This window comes from Anser anser, assembly GCF_964211835.1.
Source record: "Anser anser genome assembly, chromosome: 1".
In the NCBI taxonomy this organism is placed as follows: Eukaryota; Metazoa; Chordata; class Aves; order Anseriformes; family Anatidae; genus Anser; species Anser anser.
The window spans coordinates 181,883,941-181,911,486 of NC_139720.1; the positions used below are offsets into that span (position 1 = coordinate 181,883,941).

The following is a 27,546-nucleotide window of genomic DNA, read 5'->3' on the forward strand; positions in this document are numbered from 1 at the left end:
TCAAAAAAGGCTGGCACATAGGAATGTGCGGCATGGTCAGATGAGAGGGCAGCTCGGTCTGGGAGCCGTATCCTTCTGCAGTGGTGACGCAGGCAGTGCTTAAACAAAGATCTTTTTTGCTGATTAGAGACTTGCTGAGCTAATTGAGCGAGCTCTGCTCAGATAAACCAGATGGAGCTGCAGGAGTCTGCACCCCATTGACGCTTTCCCCCACCACCTACTCTTTAACCAAACCTTTTAAACGCCTGTGCTATGTGCCAGACAGCATGGAGAGGATACGACCATCTATATTGTGCACCTCACTGCTCTCTTTGCTCATGCTTCACACACATATTGATCAAAAGGATCTTCTGGAACTGCTTCCACACTTTAAGGTGTTAGAAATACAGAGCATCCTGATTATAATCTCCAAAATTCGGTGTTACAATGGAGTCTGCAGTGACAATCAACGCAGAAAAGTGCTGTCACCTGCATATTATTGAAAAGCATTTAAAAAAAAAGTTGTTTAGCCTGTACATTTGCCAAATTTTCATATACAATTACATCCATTATAGAAGCCTCTCAGGTAGAGATCGCAATTTAAGATATAAAATAATAAAAACACTGGATATACATCTTTTGGAACCGTATAAAATCCATAATGAATCAAACTACAAGAGCTGGGCTAGTTTCCCATAAAGTTTACAAATATTGCAAATCCTCAAAGTTTATCTCCAATCCAGGGGGAAACACATAACCTATTGCTAAGTCCTGCAGCCTAAAGGGTGGCTGTGCTGGGCCTCCTGAGGTGTGTCTGCGTGGTGCTGTGGCCCTCCAAGGTCCCTCCGGAGCTCCTCCAAGAAGTCCAGCTCAGCCTCCAGCCACTTCCCTTGCTGTATTTTGGCTCTCAGTCTGCTGAAGGTGGCAAAAGAAGTAGCTTTCACCAGGAGTGCTTTCCTCTGGAGCAAACTACCTAAATACCTTAATACTCGGGTCAACTATTGCAGATCTTGCAGCTCAACTGTTTTCAAAAGATCCCTTTTTCTTTCAAAGCATCTTCTCATTTGAGACAGTCTAACACCAGTAAAAGCTCCTGCACAATTTATGCACGCCTTTTCTCCTCATGTCTCCTGCCACAGCCTTCATTTGCACTATCATCTTCTCTTGTTCATCTATGTCACTTGATTAATTGTTGTTTGTTTCTCTTCTGCCTGTCTTCTCGCTGCCTTTGCATTTGAAGTGAAAACAATGAAATCTGTAGGCTGGTTCTTCGATTCGATAGGACTGGATTTCCTATGGCCTCAGAGCTGAAGCGAGGCCAATCCATCTCCTGCAGGAGTTAGCTAAACCCTGACCGTGTTTTTAGCAGGAGTTCATCCGAAGACCTTAGCTGAGGTTTTAAACCTGGTCCAGCTGGTAGCCTACAGGCTGCAAGCTGGCTCTTCCTTGTTTGCAGTCTCTGCTCTCACCTTGAAGATGGTCAGAAAATATTATGTACTGCGTGAAGCCTGGTGGTTAATGCTACCTCCTGCCCGTGCCGTAAGACAGCCAGAAGGCCAGAGGTATCAGGACGTGGCTTTAAAGGCAGGATGCACACTGCAGCCCCTCAAACATTTTTTTGCTGTGCCAGGCACGGCTGCTGAGTCAGTCTTAATAGTCAGATGCTTCCAAAAAGGGTGAACTCTATGCAGGTCATGCACTCTTGCTGCTTCTGTTACGCTGGCTCTGGTGCCAATTTCTAGGCAATTCAGGTCCATCAGCTGGCAAAAGGCTACGTTTCTGAGAGGTGCATAAACTTAGAGAGCTGCATCTGCTCACGTATCAGACGGGAGCTATCTCTGGTATGAGTAAAGGTCAGGACTGTGTCTGGGAATAATGGCTAAAGAGGATAGCGAGGCTCTTTTGTACACTATAAACTTCAGTAACAGCACTGAAAGTTTGATGTTTTCCTCCATATGCATTTCTGCATTGGATCAGCCCAAACCCTGTACTGTGAAGGACTTGGCTTGGGGTCATCTGCCCCCACGTCTTACTGTCTATTGTCTTATATGAATATCATTTCTGTTCTTGCAGAATTACTTCAGCTGCAACCCTGCTTTCACAGGATTGCCGAGCGCAAAAATGTATTTCACCCAGCAGATGCTTGCTATTCCCAGATACTGAGTGCTGCCAAGAAAGGGGCATAAAGTGGCAGAAAACATACCGTATGTACCACGTATTCTGTGCTGTAGCACCAACTTCTCTGTCCTTCGTTCAACATTAGATCATCTCCTCTTGTGCAAAAGGTTGGGCCAGTATCTGACACCATGTGATGCCTGGCTTTTAGTAGGGCACAGAAATGTGTTTGTTTTCCTTTCTATTACATCTGCTAACATTCAAATTGGCAGATTTTCTTCCAGCTGCTACCTGTTTAGCTGCAGTGCCATGTTGGACAAAAGCTTCCGTGAAGCAATTGTGATTGATCTTTATTTGACAAACAGTCAGAGGACAACAGCATTTCTCAGATCACCCGCTGAAGTTGGAAAGTACTGGATGGTAGTGAGTAGACCTTCTGTCACACCCTCCTATTTGATAATCTTTAACACCTTTTCATTTGCTCATTCAAATACCATCAAATCCAACCCTGTGACATACACAGGAATTATTATCTCTGCAGGGAGTCTCAGGAATGAAGAGAAATCAATCTCCTAGGACCTGCTGGATGATTGCAACACTTTCAGAAAATTTTGTCTGGATTACAGGTTTGCATTTACTAGAATTGCCTTGCTGGGAACTCATGCTGCATGACCTCTTCCACTGAAAGCCCGGAACTAGCCTCAGTTCCTTCACCCTCTACACATCAAAAGCAAGCTAACATGTTCCCGTTACATCCACAAAACTGGGATATGATAAAGACATTTTGGCTCCTGCCAATGCAAGAGCTCTAATCAGGTATTCAATATTTCTTAATAAAAAGGCTACAAAATAGCATTTACTGTTATTCCTGCTTTCACTTTCCTTTCTCCTTGAGCTCTGTCACTATGTCAGAAACTGTAAGATGGCATTCACGGTATGCCTGTATGACATATGTGAGAAGCTGGAGCAGAACACCAGGCTATTTAACATTATATATTTTTATGTATGCCAATAACACGTCAAATATTTTTTATTTTTTTCCCAACAAAATCATTTGCTTTATGACTGAAGGTCATATTAATTCCTTCTCAGACAAAAAGTGGGAATGCTGTGGCAGGGCAGGAAGCACTTGACTTCCATGTGCCAGGTTTGCTTTCACCATGCAGCAGCCAATGTGACATGAGCAAAGCAAATGAGTTATCTGACTAATGATTATGAAAGGTTACGAGGAACAAAGGAAACTCTCCAGTGGTGGCAACTGGTGACAAAATGACAAAACAGTTTGAATAATGGCCGTAACCATCTGGATCACTTCACTAACCATTCATTTAAGCAGTAGGACACTAGGCAAAACTGTCCTCACCACTGCAGAGAGCAGAAGAGAAATGATTTTCCATTGTAAGGAGCAGTAAAAACACAGTGAAACAAGAATCAGTGCACAAAAAAAAACCAGCCCTTTGGTAGAATTGTTGGAGGGTGGGGCTCTGTTTTGATTAAAAAAGAAAGATAAAAATGTGTGAGGAAAATTGGGAGCAGTAAGGCTAGGGGCCTGGGAACCAGTCAGTCAAACCGTAATACCTACGCAGTCCTGCAGAAAAGAGCTGGCTTTTGGACAAAAACACTGTAAAAGCAGGTGACCAGTGGCACACAGGGATCGTGCAGAGACATGTGAAAAGATGCTGAGCACCAAAGTCAACTGCTGATATGGCCCTGATGTCAGGCTCGAGGCAGCTTGCCAAGATCGTTCTATTGGCGGTTGATAAAGGTATTACGTATTTCGTAGTACGAACTGGGTTGAAAAGGCAGGAAAAGAGGTTATTCAGAGGACCCATCCAAAAGTCAGTGAAAAGCAACATGAGGCAGCCTGAATTCCCTTTTATTTGGAATTATGTGGTCAAGTACTAACAGGAACTTAAGAAATGTGGTCAGGTGCAAGCTGCAATGCCTGAGCAGGCACCGTTTCACATATTAGAGATAATAAAAACCGGCTGCCTGCAGAATGAGCTGACTGAAACTCCAGGGACAAGTTAAGGTCAAACTGGAAACGAAGCCTTTCTTAAAAGGAGGCAGCAGCCTGGGAAGTCTGAAAACAGAACTGGCTGTCCTGCAAAAGCAGCCGGTGTTAGAATCAGTGAAAATGACCTTTGCAAAAAGAAAGAGGGGAGCTGTTCGAAGTTAACCCCAAGTAGGATCTGCCCTGCAGTAGGGCAGATAGATAGTAGATAGGAAAGCTGTAGTAGATAGGAAAGTAGATAGGAAAGCTGGACGGTACTAGCCAGCTGCTGAAGGGGGTGTGAACACGAGAGCTGATTCTGAGGTTTGAGTTTGTGCCTTCCTCGTCAGAAGCCCATCTGCAAAGACAACTTTGAAGCACAATTGGAACAAGAGCTCTGTGGGCAGCCCGTGCCATAGAACCATAGAAAGGTTTGGGTTGGAAGGGACGTTAAAGATCACCTAGTTCCAACCCCCTGCCATGGGCAGGGACACCTCCCACCAGACCAGGTTGCCCAAAGCCCCATCCAGCCTGGCCTTGAACACCTCCAGGGATGGGGCAGCCACAGCTTCTCTGGGCAGCCTGTGCCAGGGCCTCACCACCCTCACAGTGAAGAGTTTCCTCCTAGCCTCTAACCTATATCCACCCCCTTAGTTTAAAACCATTTCCCCTCAGGCGGGACGCTCCAACAAAGCTCCTCAGCAGCCACCTCGCTCCGTGTGCTACCCCCCGACCCCAGCTCCAGCAGGGCCACCCCAACACGGGGGGGATCCTCCCGGGCGGATCCTCATCTGGAGGCCTTGGGGGTGGGGGGACAGGGCTTCCACAGGGCAGCCTCCCCACACGGCCCCTTTAATGTCCCCCTCCTGCTGGCCGCGGGGAGGCGGGGAAGGGAGGGCGGCTTGGGGAGGACGGCGGCCTCCAGAGGCCGCCCGGCGGCGGGGGAGCGCCGCGGCGTGAGGGCGGCCGGAGCACGGGCTCTGGTTTTTCTTTTCCTTCGGGTGCTTTAGCCACCGGCCCGGCGGCTTTGGCAGAGGCTGTGTGGGGGAATCTCCCCGTTCACAGCCTGCTGGGGACGGTAACAGCGCCCTCGGCCCCTCAGTTCTCCCGCGGGGGGCTAGAAGTGCCTCCTTGATCCACGCGTTTTTGGGGGAAAAACTGAAGGCACCGCTGCGTTTGGAGGCTGGAGTGGACGTTTAGGTACTTCGCCGTTGATGCAACCGACGTGGATATTTTGGAGAGGCCTAGTATGTTTCTGAGCAGTGCTGGGAAGAAATTCTGACTAAGAAGCGAGCAAGAATTGGGAAAATAAGAGAGCTGCGGCAATAGGGCTCGGCGATGTGTGTTGGTTCGGTCGTGTGTCTTGAGATAAGCTCTGCCCTCTGCTTTAGTTACTTCCCATACATCTGGGAGGCTGAAATAACGAGGACGACTCCGAAATTGCAGGAGAGGAGAGTAGTGTGGCGAGCCCCTGAGGGGCACAGACCTTGACACAGTCTGTAGGGTCTCGGCTCAGGGCTCTGTCAAGGGAGCAGCACGCTGTGAGGTTTCTGGGGTAGGGTATCCTATGTATGTATCAGGACTAAAGCCAGCGTTAGTAAGTCTGTGTATAATTTAAATTTTACTTGGCGGTGCTTGCACGCTTCTGCGTTGTGTAATTCCAGTGGACTGAGACAGAAACCGAGTAGTCTTCGCTGCTTGGGCAGATTGAAATACAATGCAGACAGAACTCGGGCTATGTTTTGGCTTTGTATCAGTGAAATTATATTTGCTGTAAGTAAAAACTTGTCTTGATGTGTTGACTGCTATCTTTAATTTTGGCAATGCAGCCTTAAAAGCAAAGGTTGTATCTGTGGCTGGTAGTGGGGAAGCAGAACTTGGTCTTGTCCCTGCTAATGAAGCTAAGATCCTCTGATCCCAATGGCAGGACAGGGGTCTGTGAGGAACTTGGAGCTGGATTTGCTCTCTCTCTGGCACCGTGCCGTGCATTCCTGTGGCTGTGGCGTTTTCATGCTGAGATGCTGGCGGTTCATCTCTGAACTGCACTGTTTCTGACAAAATAGTGGGTGCCCTTCCTTGCTTTTATTTCGTTCTTACATCAGGGGTGTGCATTGCAGAGGCCTGAGGAGTAAGCTGGATTTCCCTGGGCTTGGTGGCAGAGTATTTGTTTGGATTTGTGTGGTTTGAGTTCCTTTGTTCCTCTTTTGTTGTGTCGTGTCAGAAGACCGAACACCCAGGTAACTTCCTCATGAAGGAAAGATGAGAAAAGTAAAACTAGGGCTGCAGTAACTGCTCATCGGGCATGTTTGGTACCTGCAACTTGTGCTAACTCCATTTACACACTGGATTAGTAGCATGTCTAGAGGGAAGAAGTGGCCAAAGCAAGTTCATCTTTCTGCCTGGTTTTGCACTGCTTCCGCATAACATTAGCAAGAAGGAACCTTGTAAACTGGTAACAGAACAGGCCTTAACAGAAGCAAAATGCATACATATCTTCTGTCTAAGTGTACCAGGTCATGTTAATGTTGATAGCGCCAGGAAAAAGGTGAGAGAAGTTTAGCAGTGTCTGTGTACAAATTGCATTTGATGTCAGGATGTAGTCATACTAGTTTGGCTTGGTGAGAATCACTGGAGGTTCTTCGCTGCAGTGCTCCTTGAAATCCTGCCTGAGGGACAAACTGCTTTCCTCCTTTATGACAAGGGTAATGGTTGTCCAAATATGCAGTGGAGACACAGATTTGAACTCAGATGCCTTTGTTAAGTGTTATTGTCTTGTGACTGTCAAAGGTATTAATTAAACATTTCTACCCTTAGCATGTTTGGAAGGTCCATCTTAAGAGGACAAGGCACAACATGTTATTAAATGTTAGCATATATATTTATGTAATACTAGTTCTGTTTGTAGAAGCTTTAAATCCTTGCTTTCTTTCACAGAAAGAAGATTCAATAATGTCAGCGCTGAACTGGAAGCCCTTTCTCTATGGAGGTTTAGCATCAATCACTGCAGAATGCGGTAAGCATTTCTGGAGCTGTTTACATGATTTCCTTAACTGAGATGGGTGCTTTTAGTGCAAGCTTGGTTCCCAGGCTATTAATGACACAGTATTATATGGTCTTCTTTAGGGTACAACGTAGGAGTGTTTCTTTAATGCTGTGCGGTAAGTTGCTCAGAACTTCGTTAGAGTTTTAAAACTTCTGTCTGTAAATTCATATACTTGTCTCATTTTAATATGACCTTTGTCTTTGGATTCTGTTATTTGGTGTGTACTGATTTGGTCATAAGTATGCACAACTTTTGTTTTGCTAGAGTAGATAAGTTAAGCTTGTCACGTTGCCTGTAAACATAGTGAACACAACAATTGGATAGGAAGCAGGCATGGCCTCTGACAAGCTGTCTAGAAGAAACAGGGTGACATAGAATGAACCGCTTTAACTAAGTCTTGGTAAGAGACTGTATGCATTTCTTTTCAGGAGCATTTTTATATATTGTGGTATTTAATAAAAGCTGCAGTTTCTTAGGACATGTTAGATAAGTCCCTGCTTAACTTTCTCTGAATTTTTTTCTTTAAGGTACTTTCCCAATTGATCTGACTAAAACACGCCTGCAGGTTCAAGGTCAAGTTAATGATGCTAAATATAAAGAGATCCGCTACCGTGGAATGATGCATGCACTGGTCAGAATATGCAGAGAAGAAGGACTGAAAGCCTTATACTCTGGGTAAAACAAACTGATGAGCAGTAGTAGCTTCTGGACGGTTTATTGCTGATTATGAACCCGTAGTGGTTAAGCTTATGGGTTTCAGATTGATAGGTATTTAGAGAAAATGTAATGTTCTCCTCAGTCTGCAAGCTGAAAGCCCAAGCCTAGATTACTTCAGGCTTTGTACTCTGCAATAGCACTTCATGTTTCTAAAGAAAACAACCTACTTCGGAAATAATATAATGAAACATAAAGTTAGTCTGTACAAATAATGCCACAGTTTTTCCATCTGTACAACGCTACTATAGTGGTTCAGTCATTCAGCTGGAGAAAAATGGCCTTAACCTTTGTTAATTTACTTTTTTCTACTTTGCACGTATATCAGTGTGCATGCTTTTCTTTAGAAGATGGTGGGGGAAAGATGTAGTTTGCAGCTATCTGGGACAGGTTTGCCAGCTATTTTAGAGATCCCAGGCTGAGGTATGCTCTAAAAGCAATCCTCCCAGAGTTCATTTATGTTCTTACAGTCTTTATTTAAAAAACAAAATAAAACAAAACCCCTTGTTTGTCTACAGTGAGTTTAAAGTATAGATTTAAATGAACAAACCTTTTACTAATAGAAGTCCTGTGTTCAGTCTCCTGCTTTAAAAAAAAAGTGTTTGCTAATCAGTCTTTTTTCAATTTTGAACATAAGTATTATCATTACCTATTTTTACAGGATTGCACCTGCAATGCTACGGCAAGCTTCATACGGAACTATAAAAATAGGCACTTACCAGAGCTTAAAAAGAATGTTTGTTGAGCATCCAGAAGGTGAGTGCTTTTTTCTTCCAGTTTAATTGAGGACTGGTTTGCTTGAAGCTGGGTGTTTGCCACTTGCTATTTTATTGTAGCAGTTTGAACAGGTCTTCTAAGAAGACATTCTTTGTATTATTTAGAACAAAGTGAGCCAGCAAGGAAGCCTCAGTGCTGATTTTAAGGCTTTTGTAGTCAGTGCTCTTTCTGGTTAAAGCAGAGGTGGCATCATCCTGCCTGGATGCATTTTAAACTTTGTAAATCTGCAGCTAATCTCTCTTTCTTGTTTATGGAATAGATGAAACCCTGATGATAAATGTTCTGTGTGGCATTCTTTCGGGAGTAATTTCATCATCTATTGCCAACCCTACAGATGTCTTAAAGGTAATTATGCATTCTGTAGAGTTTGCCCTTAGTTTCTTTTGTCTTTAATTGAGGAAATACAGAATCTCAATGCATATTTTTTCTCGGGAGTGGGGTAGGGAGAGAATCCTATAAGATGACTAATTTTCATGCTGTAGTGTTTGTGTGGAAGCTCTCCTGTGTCTTTTATCTTTATTGGTTGATGCTTGGTAACATTTATTAAAAAAAAAAGTTTCTGGAGTGCAAAATAGGTAAGGATCAATTCAGAGGCAAGAGTTTCAGCATGTGAGTGCTGTTGTACTGTATTACTCCTGAAGTTATCCTATAGGAGAAGTTGTTTCTCTTAGAGGCTTTGCAATCCAGTGTCCTGTGGAAATAGTGCTCCAACATGAGTCACTCAGAAGTGAATTTGTGAAGCCATCACCTCTTTAGAACCTGGTAACTTAATGGTAGGTGGTCGAGGACTTCTTTTCCATGTACCTTAAAGGGCTGATGGCATTTAAATTACAAAGCTATAATGGATGCCTCTAATGAAAAATTAACACAATTCTTCAAGTAGTAGTTTTGAAGATGCTCTTCTAAAACCACTAGAAACTTCACTAAACTAAATCCTTCGTAGGGCTAGTGTGGCTATTTAGATGCATTTCTAATGTAAGTTTCTATTTTAAGTGTGGCTTCCATACGTTATTTCCCAAAGTTACATCCATAGTTGGCTCTCTTTGGATTTTAGCAAAACTTTTGATAACTGTCTCTTGCAGCATCCTTCTGAACAAAATGTCCAGCACACAGCTAGACAAGTGCATAATGCGATGGGTGATGGGTCAGGAGCAAAGGGTTATGGCAAACGGGGTTACATCAGGGCAGCAGACATTTCATGGGGTTCTCCAGGACTCAGCTAGGGCCAGTTCTCTTTAATGTTTTTATAAACGAGCTGGACGCAGGAGTCGAATGCGCACTAAGCAAGTTTGTGGATGATCCTAAATGAGGCAGAGCTGTTAGAGAGTATCCAAGGAAGGCTATGAATGTGGTGAAGGGTCTGGAGGGCAGGAAGTATGCGGAGCAGCTGAGGCCCCTTGGTTTGTTCAGCCCAGAGCAGAGCAGGCTGAGGGGAGGCCTCATGGCGGCCTGCAGCTCCCTCACGAGGGGAGCGGAGGGGCAGGCGCTGAGCTCTGCTCTCTGGGGACAGCAACAGGACCCGAGGGAACGGCATGGAGCTGGGACAGGGGAGGGTCAGGCTGGGGGTTAGGAAAAGGTTCTGCACCCAGAGGGTGGTTGGGCACAGACTCTACACGTTTGATTTTTGGGTGGTTCTGTGTGGAGCCAAGTGTTGGACATGATTATCCTTGTGGGTTCCTTCCGGCTCAGAATGTTCTATGATACAAGAACTTGGTTGTCACCAAACCTGTATTTGGTTGTTAACCGTGCTGGTGTCCAAAGGACATTCTCAGAAATCCACAGGGCTGAAGAACATGGCTCCGAGTAGCTGAAATCTTAATCTTTTTAACCTTTCATTTTAAGGTGCTCTTGTGAGAACACTGTAAAGGATATCTCGCAGAACCCATCTGTCAGTCTAATCTAAATGGCGTAGTGTGCAAGTACAGAAATAGAAGTGACTTAATGCAGCTAAAAACTGTACCCCGTAGTGATTCAAAATTAGCAGCTGCATTTAGATGGTTAAGGTACTTACAGAGATTGCATCATGGTAATGGTAATGTCAGCTATTACCTTGTATGCAGAGAAGTTGACTTTACTATTTCAAAGATTATAACTTACCATGTTTTTAAAATTGTATTAAACTATTACTGGTCTTCTGCTTGAAAAGTATTTCTTTTCTCTTTTGATCTTCAAATAATCTCAGATCAGAATGCAAGCCCAAGGTAGTGTGATTCAAGGAGGAATGATGGGCAACTTTATACAGATCTACCAAACTGAAGGCACTAAAGGATTATGGAAGGCAAGTTTTTTGAGCTACTTTTTATCTTGCTGAGGTGAATTTTATCTGCTTCTACAGTATTCTCAACCAAAATGTGGATAAGTCAGTAGCTAAGAAGTGTGTAGTTTGTGATGACTACTTCACTGCTGGCGTCTCAGTGCATTTTAAGAAAGTGTTGCTGCAAGTATTGTACCCAAGCATTAGTCCGGTCTTATTAAAAAAAAAAAAAAAGGTTTAAGTTAGGTTGACTGTCTCTGGTATTAGTTAAAGAACGCTCTGTAAAACGCATCTCAATCTGCATGCTCTGCTCTTTTTTTGAAGAAAAAATGAAAACAACAACACAACAAAAAGCCAAAACAAACAAAAAACACAAACATTTGGAATATTTGGAAGTGAAGATACTAATGAACATTTACTCGAGCTCAGGAATTCATGTACTTAGTCTTGTAGGTTGTCTGTTATACTGATTACTGTCAGTGACTACAGTAAGTGAAGGCTGTAAGAATGGACAATTGTGAAACCGCTGGAAAATAGAAAAGATTTTCCAAAAGTTTCATCATCTCCATTCTGCTTCTCTTCACGTTCATCACCCTGTCAGTTTTTCAGTTAGTGTTAAGAGGAGCTGCTGTCACCTGGCTGTTGTGGTCTTAGCTGACAATTGATGTACAAATTTGGAGGTTAAGCAGAGAGATGGAGTAGCATAAAGGAACTGAAATTAACATTCAGTGTGGGCAAGTGATTTCGCTATTAATTTGAATCTGTATTTTTTGAGCATATATGTCTAAGACTTGCACTACTTAGTGCTGTGTGAGCATACAGTGTTCTAAATCCATTCATGGTGTGCTGCAGAGAAGCTTGTAGTAGAGAAGCTAGGCTTGTCTGCTGGTGCACGAAAGTGAGTTATACTTTTTTTTTTCCCCCTCCTCTAGGGGGTGTCCCTGACAGCACAGAGAGCTGCTATTGTTGTTGGAGTGGAACTGCCAGTGTATGACCTTACCAAGAAGCACCTAATCATGTCTGGATATATGGGAGACACAGTATATACTCACTTCCTGTAAGTTTTTATAATGAAAGCTGCTTGCATCACTCTCCTTTGGTTAGTTGTCGTTATGTGGAGTGCATCTTCAGATTTTTTTCTTCTGAGAAGATAGGTATTCACCTATCCACTTCTATTTTATCAGTTAAGATGTAAATATAGTTCTGGCATATTTGTACGCTTTAGTGCAATAGCTCTTCAAATAGCCCGTAACGTGGAAGCTAATTTTATTTAGGATTTGGATTTAACCTTTCTCAAAGGTTCAAAATTCTGTATTACAGTAAATGAAAAGTGCTTTCCACTTCTATTAACTGATGTAATTTTTAAGCACTAAAAACACTCATTGCTGCTTGTTTTTCTTTGGGGGGCATGGAGTGATTCTTGTGCTTCTTTAAATGTGGTAGGTGAACCCTTGTTAAAACTTTCTTTTATTAGCTCCAGTTTTACGTGCGGGCTAGCTGGAGCCCTTGCATCCAACCCAGTTGATGTTGTGAGAACACGCATGATGAATGAGAGAAGCCAACAAAACGGGGCACACTCAAACTACAAGGGTACTCTGGATTGCTTGTTACAAGTAAGTAGCTCGTGTATCAACTAAGTAGAAGCTGGCGCCCAGGCAATAATTCTGGTATGGAAGTTGAAATTGTTCTAAATTTCCCTAGAAATGGATGCAAATCAAGATTACAGCACTAAGCCATCGTTCAGTATTGTAGATTCCCTGTTGCTGACATGATGTCTGGATTTCTCACTAATAGAGTTCCGTAAATGTGTTCTTGTTGTGTATGTTGCTTTATTTATTTTTATTTTTTTTCCAGACCTGGAAGAATGAAGGCTTTTTTGCTCTTTATAAAGGGTTTTGGCCAAACTGGCTAAGACTTGGTCCTTGGAATATCATTGTATCCTTTTAAAAGGTGTGCAAAAGAGATGAAACAAGTCATACAACAGCAAGTATTGACAGACAGTTCCAGAGCTCTATATGAAAGGCGTCATGTCAACATAATTTTTTATTAATGGAACCTTGTCAGTTGCCCATTTCCTTAGTCAACTGCTTCCAGTCAGATTGCCTATGTGATGTGTTACACAGTGAATCTTCTCATAAGATCCTGAAAACCACTTTTCAGTTGCTCCCTCAATTTCCTATCTGTCCATTTCCTTAATTTGGAAGTTCCCATATTTCAGTACACATGCTGCTATCCTTTAGTAGTGAAATAACCATTTTGCACTGAGTGAACAGGAACTTTTTCCTTAATAATGGGTTCAGTTCTTTCTGACGTACGAACAGTTGAAGAAATTAGACTTGTGATGTACTGACGCCTATACTGAATTCTTCTACCACGCTGTTTGAATGTAGAGCAACTTGTAAGTTATCTCGAGTATCTTCTCTTCTTCCTGCCTGAGATCATGACCAAAGGAAGAGGTCATCACAAGACTGCGGTCAGTCACCCAGAAGTGATGTCAAGGCTCCTGTACCATTGGTTTGCTCACATGATGAAGTGGATGATGTGCACTATTTTCTAGACTGAGCCAAATGGGATGGTATTCCTTTTCAGCTCTTGAAGTATTCCTGAATGTGAAGATCCCTAATGTGACTTACGCTGTCGAGACCCAGATGCACAGTGTTTTATAAATGTCAGAGGTTAAGAACAATTTTTATTTTTCTAAAGGAAGATAGGTACTACCAAAGCATTGGGCTTTTACTGTTTTCAGAAGAGTACAATATTTGACTGCAATAGTTCAGTTCCTATTTAACTGGAAGTGCCATGAGATGTCTTTACAGCCTTTTGTTTTACCTGCTGCAATACAAAATCTGCTTCTGATTTTATAGATTACCTGTGCTGCAAGTTCTGCTGAACTTGCTGGGAATAAACCAACTTCACTGGCAGGTTGGGGTTGACACAGCTCTCGGTTGTGAGTGGCATGAGGAGAGCTTTTTCCACTGTATCATTCTTGGTTTTCAGAGTAAGTGGTTTCTGAACGTATTCGTATGTAAATTTGAATTAGGTATGAAGTTCAGACAAGCCCTTGCTCATCTGCCTGTCCTGGAACGACATTTCTGGTATTGGGAGGACTGGTGTTGATGTATGACTGCTATGGGCAGTTACAAAGATGGGGAAAAAAAAAAAAAGAGAAAGTTCTGCATTGAGCAGTTCAGGCCAATTAACATAGGTGCCAATGCGAAAAGAACAAAGGTAAGTCCAAGAAAGACTGCTTTCATTTCTTAAAGAAGTAAAAAAACAAAACAAAAAACTAACAAAAAACCACTACTTTTGACCCATCCTGAAAAAAAAACCCACTCCTGCCCTCAAAATAAACCCCAAGCAACCCCTAAATCCTCAGACCCAAAAAGAAATTCCAAGCAACATCCCCAAAGCCCCTGACTGAACAAAAAATAAATAAAAGAAATCCCTAGCTCCCTGACCCGACACAGAGAAACAAGAAATCCCCCAAACCTCAGATAGAAAATGAAAACAAGAACCCACCAGACCCCTGACACATAGACACACACAGAAAAGGACTTTTTTTGGGGAACACATCCCAAAAAGGATCACCCAAAAGCTCCCAACCCCAAAGGAACTGTCCCGTCCCCCCCAAAAAATGAAGTAGACCAAACCCAAAATCTGACCCAGAAAACTCCCAACCTCAAAAAAGCCACCACCTCAAAATGCTCCACCCCCAAAACCTCCAACCCCCAAAAGACTGGTTCCCCCAAAAAGCCCTGCGAAAAAATCTTAAAAACAAAAAGGCTGGTTCCCCCGCAGGAAAAAAAAGCAACAAAAAATTGAAACAACAAAATCATTGCACCACAAAACAGGCATACAAAAACAAACAGCTTGTATAAGACTGTTCGTCAAGAATGAATCCCCCAAATATCCACTAAAAATCCCCCAAATCCACCAAAAAATGACTGGCCAGACCAGAATAGTTCTCCTCAAAAAAACTCAACCCCACAGAAGGCCAACCCCCTCCAAACAACTTCTCCAAAATACCCAACCTCCAGAAGGCTGGGACCCTGATGAAGACCCCCAAAAACATCCCACCTGAAAAATGGAAGGGCCAACAAAATCTCCCCAAACCCTAACCTCCAAAAGGCTGGACCACCATAAACAATCACAAATAAATAAATAAATAAAAATCCAGAAACCTAACCTAACGTAAGAAAAAAGCCCAGCCCAAATAAAAATCAAAAATCAAGACTGCCCCCCCCCAAAAAAGACCCCTCAAAAACTACAACAACAACAAAAAAAAACAACCTAAAAGGGCTGCCTCCCAAAAAAGACTCCTTAAAAAAAAAATGCCCCAAAAGGCTGGCACCCAACTGAAAAAAAGGGCACCCCTCCAAAAGACCCGCTTAAAAATAAAAAAGAATTAAAAAAAAGAACAAAAAGGCGGCCATGCAGAAAGAGCTCCTTCTCAGGAAAAAAAAAAAAAGACCCAAAAAGGGCAGTCCCCCAAAAAAAGAGCCCTCCCCCCAAAAAAGGGAAAAAATCTTTCCAACAAAGGGCAGCACTCAAAAAAGAACCCCTCAAAAATAGGTAGAATCCAACCAAAATAGGGCAGCCCCTCAAAAAAATAAAAGGACCCAAAAAAGGCACATCCCCTACCAAAAAGAGCCTCTTAAAAACAACAGGACCCCAAAAGAGCACCCTTTCCAAAAAGAGCCCCTGGGGAAAAAAAATAAAATAATTGGCTCTTGGATTATTACCCCAATATAGATTTTTCGGGTAGGCAGCGATTAAGGTAGGCAGCGATGCCTTTTTGCTCATAAATAGAGAAGGACTTGGTGATGGGAAGGTTGGAGGCCGTCTTGGGCACAGTGATCTTGACTTAATAGAGCTTTCGACTCTTGGAGAAGTAAGGAGGGGGGTTATCAAAACTTCTGGAGGGCAGATTTTGGCCTGTTAAGGAGCCTGGTTGGCGGAGTCCTGAATGACGGGCAAAGGAGGCCAGGAAGGCTGGACGCTCTTCAAGAAAGCCTGCTCCCGTGCCTTTAGGGTTTGTCCCCATGTGCTGAAAGATGAGCTGTCTTGGGAGATGACCGGCCTGTCTGAACAGAGAGCTCAGGAAGAAAAAGAGGGTCTGCGACCTTTGGGAGAAGGGGTGGGTCACTCAGGAGGACTGCAAAGATGTCGTGAGGCTGTGCAGGGACAAAATTAGAAGGGCCGAAGCCCAACTGGAGCTCCATCTGGCTACTGCTGTTAAAGACAATAAAATGTTTTTATAAATAAATAAACAAGAAAAGGAGGACTGAGGAGAGTCTGTCCTTTATTGGGTGTGGGGGGAAACAGTGATACGATGAGGAAGGGGCTGAGGTACTTAATGCCTTCTTTGCCTCAGCCTTTAGTTGTTCTCCAGGTACTCAGCCCCCTGAGCTGGTAGATAGGGACAGGGAGCAGAATGAAGCCCTCACAATCCACGAGGAAATGGTTGGCGAGCTGCTACTCCACTTGGATGTACGCAGGTCGATGGGGCCGGTTGGGATCCACCCGAGGGTACTGAGGAGCTGGCGGAGGAGCTGGCCAAGCCGCTCTCCATCATGTATCAGCAGTCCTGGCTATCAGGGGAGGTCCCAGGTAACTGGTGGCTGGCAAACGTGACGCCCATCTACAAGCAGGGCTGGAAGGAGGACCCAGGACAACAAGGTGACACGCTCAGTGGACGAGGGAAAGGCTGTGGATGTGGTCTGCCTTGACTTCAGTAAGGCTTTTGACACCATTCCCCACAGCATTCTCCTGAAGAAGCTGGCTGCTCAAGGCCTGGGTAGGTGTAGGCTTTGTTGGGTTAAAAACTGGCTGGGTGGCTGGGCCCAAAGAGTCGTGGTGAGTGGAGTCAAATCCAGTTGGAGGCCGGTCACTAGTGGAGTCCCCCAGGGCTCAGTACTGGGGCCGGTCCTCTTTAATATCTTTATCGATGATCTGGATGAGGGGATCGAGTGCACCCTCAGTAAGTTCACACACAACACCAAGTTGGGCGTGAGTGCCTCTGGGGAAGATCCAAGGCTGCCCGGGGTATCAGCAGAACCACAGAATCACTTGGGTTCGGAAAGACCCCACAGATCGCCGAGTGTAACCACCGTGCACCCATCACTACACCACGTCCCTAGGCACCGCATCCACACCTCCCTCAAGTACTCCCGGGGACGGGGACCCCACCGCTTCCCTGGGCAGCCCCTTCCGATGCCTGACCCCGCTCTCCGTGCAGAAATTCCTCCCCTGGCATGACAGGGGGCCATTTCCTCGCACTCCGAGGACAGACTGATGCCCTCCCTGTTAAAGCCCCCTTACAAATAGCGGGAGGGGGCCATGAGGCCTGCCCTCAGCCTTCTCCTCTCCATGCTCAACGACCCCAGTTCACTCAGGCTGTTGGCCACCACGTTCAGCTGGCCATGCCCATCTCCCCCATTTCCTCATCTCCCCCAATTCACCAATTCCCCATTTCCCTATCTCCCCTATTTCCCCATTATCTTCCCCATTTCCCCATCTCCCCCACTTCCCCATCATCCCCATTTGCTTGTCTCCCCCACCTCCCAATTTCCCCCATCTCTCCCATTTTCCCCAATTCCCCATTTCCCCCATGCCTCCATCTCCTCCACTTCCCGATCTCCCCCATTCCCTCATCTCCCCCATTTTCCCCATCTCCCCAACTCCCCCATCTTCCCCATGTCCCCAGTTCATCATCTCCCATCTCACCCAATTCCCCATCTCCCCCATTTCCCCATCTCCAATTTCCCCATCTCCCCTATTTCCCCATTATCTCCCCCATTTCCCCGTCTCTGCCATTTCACCCAATTCCCCATTTCTCCCATGCCTCCATCTCCCCCATTTCCCCATCTCCCCAACTTCCCCATCTCCCCCATTCCCCCATCTCCCCCAATTCCCCATGTCCCCCAATTCCCCATCTCCCCCGATTTCCCATGTCCCCCATTACCCCATCTCCCCTATTTCCCCATGTATCCCACTTCCCCATTTCCCCCATCTCCCCAATTCCCCATCTCCCCCAATTCCCCATTTCACCCATCTCCCCGTTTACCCCATTCCTCAGTCTCCCCAGTTCCCCACTATCTCCCCCACTTCCCCATGATCTCCCCCAATTTCCCCCATTCCCCCCGTCCCCCCCGAGGCGGCGGCGACCTCCCACCGCTAGGGGGCGCTCTCCCCCCCCCCTCCTCCCCCGCCCCCCCCATGACGCACGTCCCCCCCCCCCCGGCCGCCACGCGTCCTCCCGGCGCGTCCCCCCGGAAGCTCGCTCCGCGCTCCCTCCGTTCCGCCCCCCTCCGCGTTCCGCCCGCCGCCATGGCGGAGCCGCCGCCGCCGCCGCCCGCCGAGCCGGCGGGGAGGGAGCCGCGGGACCGCCTGGGCCTCTGGGACCGCCGCCCGCAGCCCCGCGCCCCGCTCAGCGACCGCCAGACGGACTCCGTGCTCGAGCTGAAGGCGGCCGCCGAGGACCTGCCCGTGCCGCCCGAGGTGAGGCCGGGGGGGAGGAGGGGGCCCGCGGCCTGCCCCCAGCGCAGGGTGCCCAGGACCCCGTCCAGGCGCCTTGTGCCGCTCTCCCAGGAGGAGACCCCACAGCCTCTCTGGGCAGCCTGGGCCAGTGCTCAGCCGCCCGCCCAGCACACAAGTGCTGCCTGGTGCTCAGGGCGAGCCCCCTCCCCTGACCCTCCTGACTCCTCACTCCCACCTTTGGCTCTCAACAGGTGTCGGGAAGGTGGAAGCGACCCGGGGGGGGAGCAGACCCACCCCTGCCTCAATCCCTTTCTGTCTAATTCCGTGCTTCCTGCTTTTCACGTAGGTGCCCGCACACGTAACCGCTGGCAGGTGTCCAGAAGGATCGCAGGAGGATGTCCTGCTCCTGGAGCGGGGTCGTAAGGCTCTCAGAAACCTCTGCCGCGGGCGCAGTTTTGTGGCAGGGCACTGAGGGCTTCAGCTAAATGTTCCTGGCACCTGGTGACGTGGACTGGGACAGCAGCTCCTCAGCTGCTGTGAACAAGCAGGCTCTGATGGGCTCTTCTTTTCCTCAGTAATTTTCACAAGAATATCCCCAGCCCCGCAGCCAGGAACCTGCCCGGTTTCCTCCAGAGGGGTAGGGGAGGGTGGGGGATGTATAGGAAGCGAACAAGATCTGTCGCTCAGTGTTTTCCCACGCATGAAATCTTGGTTGTTCCTTCTTTGACAGAGTAATATGATCAGAAAATCAAAATTTTACTAAGCAAGTGACTTTCTAGAGAGATACCAGGTTGTTTTTAAGTAGTGTTTTCTGTTTTTTTGTTACTCGTTTTCTTAGCAATAGAACTTCTGTGAAGTGAATCAAAAGGGGTGTTATGCTAATTAAGATCATATAACAATGTTTGTTTCTTTTTGAATTATTTTCACCATATGAGCTGATTTTCATCTCCAGTCATGTTTAAATAACATTTCTCTCAAGTTACTTCTTTCCATATTTTTATTGCTTAAAAAGTCATTGCGGCTGATAATTCCTATTCAGCAGGAACCATTCCTTGACTTCTAAAAAAAAAATTCAGCTTGACTTCTTCACTTAAAAAGTCTTTGAAAGAATCTGAAATTGTATTTCCCAAATAAGTTCTGGGAGCGTAAAATCATAAATTTTCCAAGGACTTCTGGCAAGGAAATTTGACAATTCCTGTACTGTGGTCTTGCTGTGTAGCATCGACAGTAGTGGTATTTATTTTTGCTTCTACATAATTCTGAGTTCTTATGTTCTCAGATACTTTTCTAGTACATTTCTTGAAGTATGTAATCAGCTAAATTGGAAATTAATGCATTGGTATGTCAAGTACATGCATATTCAGTTTCAGTTCCTACACAAATATATAAATACTTACACTTATATAAATACTTACATTTTCCGACTTTAAATAAATACATTTGTTGGGTGTTTCTGAATATATATAGCTGTGCTGGTGCTTGGTGTATTATCATATTGATTAATAAAACGTCCATTGCACTGATTACTTCAAAAATAAATGCTAGTATAATTTTCTTAAATTGATGCTTTGGATTCTGTTACTGTAGTTGAGCTGAACATACTCATTTTTAATAAACTGACTAAAGTTTGTGTGTTTTTGTGAGCAGCTTCCAATCGAAGATTTGTGCAGCCTAACATCCCAGTCTCTAAGCGTTACGTTGACGGCTGCGGTGCCAGAATCCACAGAGGATGTTCTCCTGAAAGGATTTGCCATGCTGGGGATGGAGAATGAAAGAATTGAAACAGCACAGCAGGTAAACGATTCCGGATAATCTCCAAGGTGCAGTAATCTTCTTCAGAGGGTTCTTCGATTTTTTTTTTTGTCTCCTGCTCAGCTTTTGGTGGTTTCATTATTTTTTTTGTCAGTCTTTAAGATGCATGAAGAAACTGTGGAAAAAATCATTCGAGTCTGAGCTCTTGAGTAACAGATACTTTCTCCATTTTGAGTGGAGTCTTATGTGAGAGTAAGGTGGTGTGGCTCCCAATATAGAGGAATGACAGATCTCCCCCTTTTTTATTGTGAAAACCTTGCTTGTTCTTGCGCAAATAAGAACAGATGAAATTCCTTATTTCCTATTTTACTACTGATGGTGGTGTATTTTTATTTTTTTTTGATTAGTAACTAAGTTCTTAAACCTCTCTGTTTTTAACAAAAGCTCATCTTCTGAATTTCTACTTAATTGATCTGTTGTTTTGGGGGGTGAGAGGGAGGGTGGCTTTTTTTTTAAAATTAATTGCATTGTGTGTGAGGTGTGTTGTTCACACTATAAAATCTCTTCTAGTTCTTCTCGTGGTTCGCTCAGCTACAGACACAGATGGATCAAGATGAAAGTGCCAAGTATAGGTAAGTGTTCTTCCTCAATTTCTTTAATTTTAATTATTTTAAATCCTGAAGTACTTTTATCTTGTCCCTATAATCTTAGCATGCGCTTGGGGTCACCTGGCGGGGAATGTGTTGGAACAGCGGAAGCTTTCTGAGGCTGAAAGCCCTTCTTGAAGGCTGTTGCCCTTGTGACAGAGCAGTTAGAGATGCAGATTTCCTTCCGGACTGCCTAGTATATTAAGACAGTTTGGAATTACTTTTGGCTTATAGGCTGAGCTGTAGACAAAGGCAGCCTGAGAGCTATCTGAGAGCCTTTTCAGCTGCCACTGCCGCTGTAGTGGCGTGCTCTGAGGGCGACGCTGGGCAAGCAGGTGCGGGCGGTATTCTGCTGTCATCATTCAGTTCACCAGGGCCTCTATCTGTGAGGGTGTAGCTGCATTGCCAGCGTTCCTCGACACTTTGTTTGGCTCCGCTTTTGAGACATGGCATTCTCATCTATTTTTGTCTGCCTGACTTTTCCATCAGGCTCAGAAGAACCCCTTTCCGCTGACTTTCGTGAGAGTCTGTAGCAGGGCTGAACGGCGTAGCCAAACCTGCTGTGGCTTCTGTGGAAACTGGCCCGTGTTTTGAAACTTTACAAACCTGCCCTTGGCTATGAAGAGATTGTGCTGAATTTCTTCTCTTTTTTCTATATATCTTTGGTCTGTCTCTTCTGCTCTTGCTCTGACATTTGAGGACGTGGCGTTTCCTAAAAGCAGAGATTGAGGCATATGCTAAAGCCCACGCTCAGATCATTAGCGACCTGTAAAGAGCGGCAGCCTTGCGCTTTGGTAGTTGGCATGTTCTTATTACTGCACACAGACACGTGTGTGCGTCATGAACGCAGGGCGGTTTGTAGGATGGCCAGGAGGAGTAATTATATGTAGGAGGCCAGAGGAGCAGGGAAAAGGAGTTGGTTCTTTGCCTGTTGTACATTGATGTACATTGATGGTGAATGGTTCACCCTCTGGTGAACTGCAACAACTTTGGGAGGGTTCTAAAAGGAAACTGAAAATTGTGTAGAAAAGGAGACCCAAATTAATATTGCCCCTGTTGGACACAAGGCAGGTAGAATTTGGCTGCTAGCGGTAGCCTGCAGGAATTGCTACGTTCGTTCTGTCCGTTCAGGCATTATTTGCATGCTCTAGACAGGCTGCTATTCCAAATCCTATAGCTTTGTTATTTCTGCAGGTCATGAAACACGTGCTGACTGTGCACGTGAGCTTGGTGCCAGTCTCTTATTCCTAGAGTTAATTTGTCTCAGGGAAAGGTACTGCCAGTGTCCCAGTAGGCAGCTGAATTTGTAAATACGAAAAGTGAAATTGTGCTTGTTTTCTGTTGATTCCCCCCCACCCCCCCCCCTTTTTTTTTTCTCTCTAGGCAGATGAGGGATTACTTGTCTGGGTTTGAGGAGCAGTGTGACACTATACTGAACGACGTGAATAGTGCCCTGCAGCACCTGGAGTCACTGCAGAAACAGTATCTCTTTGTGTCCACGAAGACAGGAACGCTGCACGAGGCCTGTGAACAGCTTCTGAAAGAGCAGGTAAGCTTCGGTGGGAGGATTACTGGAAGCTTCCAAAGTACCATAAAGTTTCTTAGGCTGAGGAAACTTGTGAGCTGTGGTGACAATCCCTCCCTTTCCTTTGGAGCACCTTTCCAGTGTTTCACCTGCAGTTCAGGGTGTAAGGCTCTGTGTAGTGGGATGTTTAGCATGTGTTGATACATGCTTCAATCAAGAAGGGAGGCTGGTTGATAGGAGCTTTGGTAATCGATGCCTGACAAGTACAAATCTTATTGAGATCAGTAATTTGTGTCAGAAATATTTTGAGCTGGTTATTTGAAGAAGAAAAGTGGATCTTTTTCTCCAGTTATTAGCTTAGTTCCCAGATATTCTCTTTCCCTTTCCAGCAGGGATAAAAGCAGACATGCTTTCTTAGCCCTCAGAACTTCAGTGATCCAAGGTTGTTGAGGCATGATGTTGCATGTAACTTGTAATTATAAAATATCCTGGTCCAAAATTAGTCTTATTTTTATTCTGCTTTTCAGGGGGAGGAGAGGGAAGGACGAATCATGAACTCTTTGTCTTTGCTTTTACTCATAAACTATTGCCTCGTTTTAAATATGGCATGAATATCTTTCATAAACAGCAGAAACATAACACATACTCGTGGTGTAATCGGAATTTGTTTAAAGGAATGGTTAAAGAAAGAAGTACCTTGTAAGAGAGGGATGGTAGAGAACATGTATTTGTCTCTTTTGAAAACAAAAACTTTTAAGCAATTTTTTGTTGGTGTCTGCCATCCTCATCCCCACCTGCTGTAGTAGTTGTACATCTTTGTGGAAGAAACAATATCAATTTCAGATGAATCGATAGAATAAAGTTCTTAAATACATAGATGAGAATTAGAAATACTGTTTACGGTGTTGAAAATAAATTACAGACTAAAATACAGTTCCAAAAACTTTTGACCTTCTCCATGCTTGCTGGATAGCATGGGCTGTTTCAGTGTACAGAGAAGCAGGATTAACAAGTTCAAAGAGAAAGCAGCTTCCAAGTTACTGTCTCTGCATCTCTATGCTGACTTTTAAGAGTTCTCCATTTTTGTGGATGATCTGAGATGTTCCAAACTGGAAAAGGGAGAACTTTTAAAGGCTCCAGTCCTGAAATACAAGACTTGGAGTTCTCTGAAATACTGATGTCAGCGCCGGTGTTTGTATGCAGGACTATCTGTGGAATGCTGACAAACCTGTAGAATAGACTTTTTAAAGACACTTCTGAGAGGAATGTATCTTTGAGAGAGAGGCAGAGAGAGAGCATGCACTGCTATATTCTGCGTGTTTCGTTGTATTTGTTCAGGTGCATGTTATTTGAAGATAGTTAACACTAGTGTGTGTTGAGATGCTGAGAGTGTTTTACGTCTCAATTTTGGGGAAAGGGAGGCTGATTTTTTTTTCCCGTATTTAAATTACTTGCTGAGTTATTGGTTTTCTGTAATTTATTGCTTTTTTTAATAGTCAGAACTTGTTGACCTGGCTGAAAACATCCAGCAGAAACTTTCTTATTTTAATGAGCTGGAAAACATCAACACAGTAAGTATATTATTTCACTGTTAATAATTTTAGCAAATGAAAATGTACTAATCTTCTGAACTACATCACTAAAATTAGGTTACATTGGTTATAGCAATGATGCTTTGTCTTGTTTTCCAAAGAAACTGAATTCCCCCACATTGTCTGTGAACAGTGAAGGATTCATTCCCATGCTGGCTAAGCTTGATGATTGTATTGCATATATTTCATCACATGTAAGTAGTTCTGAATTGTTTCTAGTTAAGTCTTAGGTTTCAAAACTATGTATTCAAACTATTTTTTTTTCCTCTACAATATCCTGTCTGTCAAATACAGTCAGAAAGCAATGATGACAGTTTATATACTTAAGAATATTTTTTTTTATTGAATATACTTAATGTTTTTATAGACTTTTGCTTTTAGTTTGTGTAAATTAGCATTTCTGGCTAGTAGAAGTATCTTAAGTTTTGATAACCTTTTGACTCTTCTTGTTCTTATTTAAAATGGGTTTCTTGTTTTTTCCAGCCAAATTTTAAAGACTATCCTGTATATTTGACCAAGTTTAAACAATGCCTTTCTAAAGCTATGCACCTTATCAAGACGTACACTGTGAACACACTACAGAACCTCACAAGCCAGTTGATGAAAAGGGTAAGGGGGATCAGTAAGTGGTATCTCAAGCTGTACTGAAATGTGTGTTGTAATGCTATACGGTTTTATTATGTTGTTGGTTTTATTTTGTGGGTGGAAGGCGTCAGCAATTGTCTGTGAAAATAGGTCAGTCCTATCATGGGTACCACAATGTTTGGGTGGACTGGCCAAGTTTCAGCCAAAATCTGGCAGAGACTTGGTGATCTAAAAGGAAAAAAAAAAAGAAAAGAGGGAAGTTGGAGACTAAGCAGATGAAGTTGCCAAAGGCCAGGAATGGCTAAGTAGCTGAGTTAAAACTGCTGAGGGGCAGCAAGCAGCTGGCCAGACGGCATGCTTCCCTGAACTGGGTCGTGCACAGCAGCTCTGAATCAGCCACAGCACGTGCTGCTATCTGTGTTGACAAATGGGGAGGTGCACAAGAGAAATACGGTACTGTGGGGATTAGCTCTGGAGATGAATTGTTAGAGATGTAGAGAGGTTGAGGGGAATACTTGAAGGGTGGACGCAAGAGGCAGGAATCGGGATAAAACCTGTTTTAAAGCACAACAGCTCTGAGTTCCTGACGTGAGTCTGCCACTACTATGCTAGGCAGAAAGAATTTTGGGGTGCTTTTGGTCATCTAAATAATTCTTCTTTGATGAGTCCGTGGTGGTTAGCGTAGCTGCAGAATAACTGACAGGTTCCTCTTGGTTTTGCTACTCTCTTTTGGTCAGTTTTAAAACGTTAACAACGATGTTCAGGAGTCACAGGGAACAGTTAGGTGCTTCATTCCCACTCACTCCAGCCTAAACTCCAGAGTTTAGGCATAAAGGTGAGTAGGGAGGTTTTCTGGTATTAAGACATCAATAATCTCATGATGCAGTATTTTAGCAGAGGAGAAAGGAGAGGCAGATGTCCTTTTCTGCCTGTTTTATTTCTTTCTCTGATTAATTGTTAAATGCTTTGCTCAGTCCTCTTATAGTCAGACTTGGTGTCTTGAGGGATAACCAGTGAAACTGAAAGATGCTGGAATTGAGAACTGATACAAATAAAGGGATTTTAGGCATTTTTTGTGGAAACTATTGCTAAAGGATACTCTCAGAGTAAAGATCTTGGTTAAATGGCATTGAACGTGTTCCACGTCTGGTATAAAATGACATTTTATTTAAAAAATCAAGATAAAAACTTGGTATAGCTTGGTTTGATGCCAGCGGATTTCCATGACTTAGGAGAATCCAGGCAGAATTGGACATTCCTGTTAATAAGCATGTCTGCAGAACAAAGTGAAACCTCTTTCCCAGATTTGAACTGCTGCTTAGCAGTCATAAGTCAGGGAGAAAACCTCTACCAGGAGACAGATGACCTTCTTCCCATCTGCATGTTTTTGTGTGTGTGTGTGTTTTGCATATTTCTCCAAGATACCTTATGTTCGTATCTGCTAGAAGTGCCAAGTGATCTTTAGCTGTGGTCAAGTGTTGAGTTTTCCTGTTGTGGCATAACAGAGGTCTTGTGAGGACTGTTAAAGGGCTGATGAGAACAAGACATTCTTCTGTGTTACACCTCACGCGCAAGTGTCTGGGCATCGCAATCTGTGTTTGAAGGATGGTCAGGTTGCTCACAGGGGGGAAATGAAGAGGAGATGGGGAAGACAGGATAGTTTTCCTGCCCTCACTGTGCTTCAGGAGAAGGGCATGTGCTTCTTTTGATGTCATCAGTAGGGATGAGGTGAAGAAAGCTGGTTGCTAACCAGGGTTTCTACTTTGCTGCGTTAGTGCTAGAGTCCATCCAGATAATCTAAGGAGCCACAGGAGCAAGTGCCTGAAAACTTGACCTTCTAGTTGAAGCTCAAATGTGCGTTGAAATTTATCTTCTCAGGTCTGGGACAAGACCTGCAAGGGAAATTTTGTTCCATTGTAGTACCATGGATAAAAGAGCAATACTCAGTAGTACTGTGGCAGGTCCAGAGGAAATTGTTATCTCAAATGGAGAGTGTCGTAATTACTGGAAGTTACTTTTGCTGTAGAGACTGTTCTTTGAAGCTTTCATCGTGGCTTTTGTTCTTCTATCTGCCTTATCTGAGTTCTGAAACAAGCACGCCTTTCTAGGTGGAAATTGTCAAAGACTGTAAAAATCCAGTTCCCTGTTTTAGAGCCTGATTTTCTCAGATGGTTAATGCTAGAAGTCAAATACAATATTTTCCATTTTAACCAATTATCCACATCTTCTTTCAGGATCCTTCATCTGTGCCAAATTCTGACAATGCCTTCACACTGTTTTATGTAAAATTCAGAGCAGCTGCTCCCAAAGTCAGAGTAAGTAGACTGGTAGTTAACTGTTGAACATAAAGCTTTGAAAATGGGTTTTAAATTTATTGGTAGTGTGAATACAAGGATTGCATATTAACTGTCCAGGGAGAAGATAATTCTCAACTATTGTCCAATGATAAGAAAAACTCGTTTGCTGCTAATAACTTTTTTCTTTTTATTTATTAGACTCTTATTGAGCAAGTAGAGCAAAGATCTGAAAAAATGCCAGAGTGAGTATATCTATGGAATTTATTTTTGGCTATTTTAAGTTTTAAAAATCTTTACTTCTATTTTAATAAAACTTTCTTTTAAACAAATAAAGTGTTAAACTAAAAATTGAAATTATATAGACTTGAAAGAAGATATTAAAATTAATTTTATGTTTACCAGAAAATAAGCATTAGGATGTTGTCAGTGTTCTAATTTCTTGATTGTTTGACCTAGGTATCAACAAGTTCTCAATGAAATCCATCAATGTTACCTCGATCAGAGGGAGCTTTTGCTTGGTCCGAGTATCGCCAGCACTGTTACAGAATTAACCAGTCAGAACAACAGAGATCATTGTGCTTTGGTAAGCAGAGAGTGGTCATGTGTTGTGTTTTTTTTTTTTTTTAATATATTTTCATTTTTCCCCTTCTCTCAGTAAAACTCATTTATTTAATTTGACCCTTTACACACAGAATTATGAGATTTTGTTTGTGGTTTTGAATCATATGAAGTTTTTAGTGATTTTTTCAGTTAATGTGTTTTGCGAAAGATTCTTCTGTAAAAACTTTGCTCTG

The 27,546-nt window shown here is 43.8% G+C and overlaps 2 protein-coding genes across 4 annotated transcripts in view; both read left to right on the forward strand.

The window, feature by feature from the left end:
* The first annotated feature begins 4,322 nt into the window (after window positions 1-4,322).
* Window positions 4,323-13,793, forward strand: SLC25A30 (solute carrier family 25 member 30). Of its 2 annotated transcripts, none has more exons than XM_083849277.1 (10): window positions 4,323-5,334; window positions 7,022-7,100; window positions 7,658-7,805; window positions 8,506-8,600; window positions 8,881-8,966; window positions 10,804-10,899; window positions 11,808-11,932; window positions 12,350-12,488; window positions 12,730-12,810; window positions 13,176-13,731. In XM_083849277.1, the coding sequence occupies exons 1-10, from the start codon at window positions 5,302-5,304 to the stop codon at window positions 13,215-13,217; spliced, it is 924 nt and encodes a 307-aa protein (XP_083705403.1). In that variant the 5' UTR covers window positions 4,323-5,301; the 3' UTR covers window positions 13,218-13,731. The 2 variants fall into 2 exon arrangements, with proteins under 2 accessions (XP_083705403.1, XP_083705404.1); XM_083849278.1 differs by having other exon boundaries at window positions 4,327-5,287; window positions 13,176-13,793.
* Window positions 13,794-18,148: 4,355 nt separating this feature from the next.
* Window positions 18,149-27,546, forward strand: part of COG3 (component of oligomeric golgi complex 3) — a 31,793-nt gene continuing 22,395 nt past the window's right edge. Inside the window, exons 1-10 of one of the 2 annotated variants that reach the window (XM_083849258.1) lie at window positions 18,149-18,375; window positions 20,002-20,148; window positions 20,677-20,738; window positions 22,137-22,302; window positions 23,775-23,849; window positions 23,972-24,064; window positions 24,354-24,479; window positions 26,690-26,770; window positions 26,951-26,994; window positions 27,209-27,335. In XM_083849258.1, the coding sequence (XP_083705384.1) occupies window positions 18,205-18,375; window positions 20,002-20,148; window positions 20,677-20,738; window positions 22,137-22,302; window positions 23,775-23,849; window positions 23,972-24,064; window positions 24,354-24,479; window positions 26,690-26,770; window positions 26,951-26,994; window positions 27,209-27,335 (1,092 nt within the window). In that variant the 5' untranslated portion in view covers window positions 18,149-18,204. Of the gene's footprint in view, window positions 18,376-18,721; window positions 18,774-20,001; window positions 20,149-20,676; window positions 20,739-22,136; window positions 22,303-23,774; window positions 23,850-23,971; window positions 24,065-24,353; window positions 24,480-26,689; window positions 26,771-26,950; window positions 26,995-27,208; window positions 27,336-27,546 lie in introns of those variants that run through there. The other variant, XM_083849259.1, reaches the window with a different exon arrangement.

Bases quoted from the DNA above. Each gene is read 5' to 3' on its own strand.
- SLC25A30 (XM_083849277.1), top strand. From the start codon at position 5,302: ATGCAACCGACGTGGATATTTTGGAGAGGCCTA. The intron at 8,601-8,880 runs GTGAGTGCTTTT...TTTATGGAATAG, and splicing joins GTTTGTTGAGCATCCAGAAG to ATGAAACCCTGATGATAAAT. The intron at 12,811-13,175 runs GTATCCTTTTAA...TAATGGGTTCAG, and splicing joins TTGGTCCTTGGAATATCATT to TTCTTTCTGACGTACGAACA.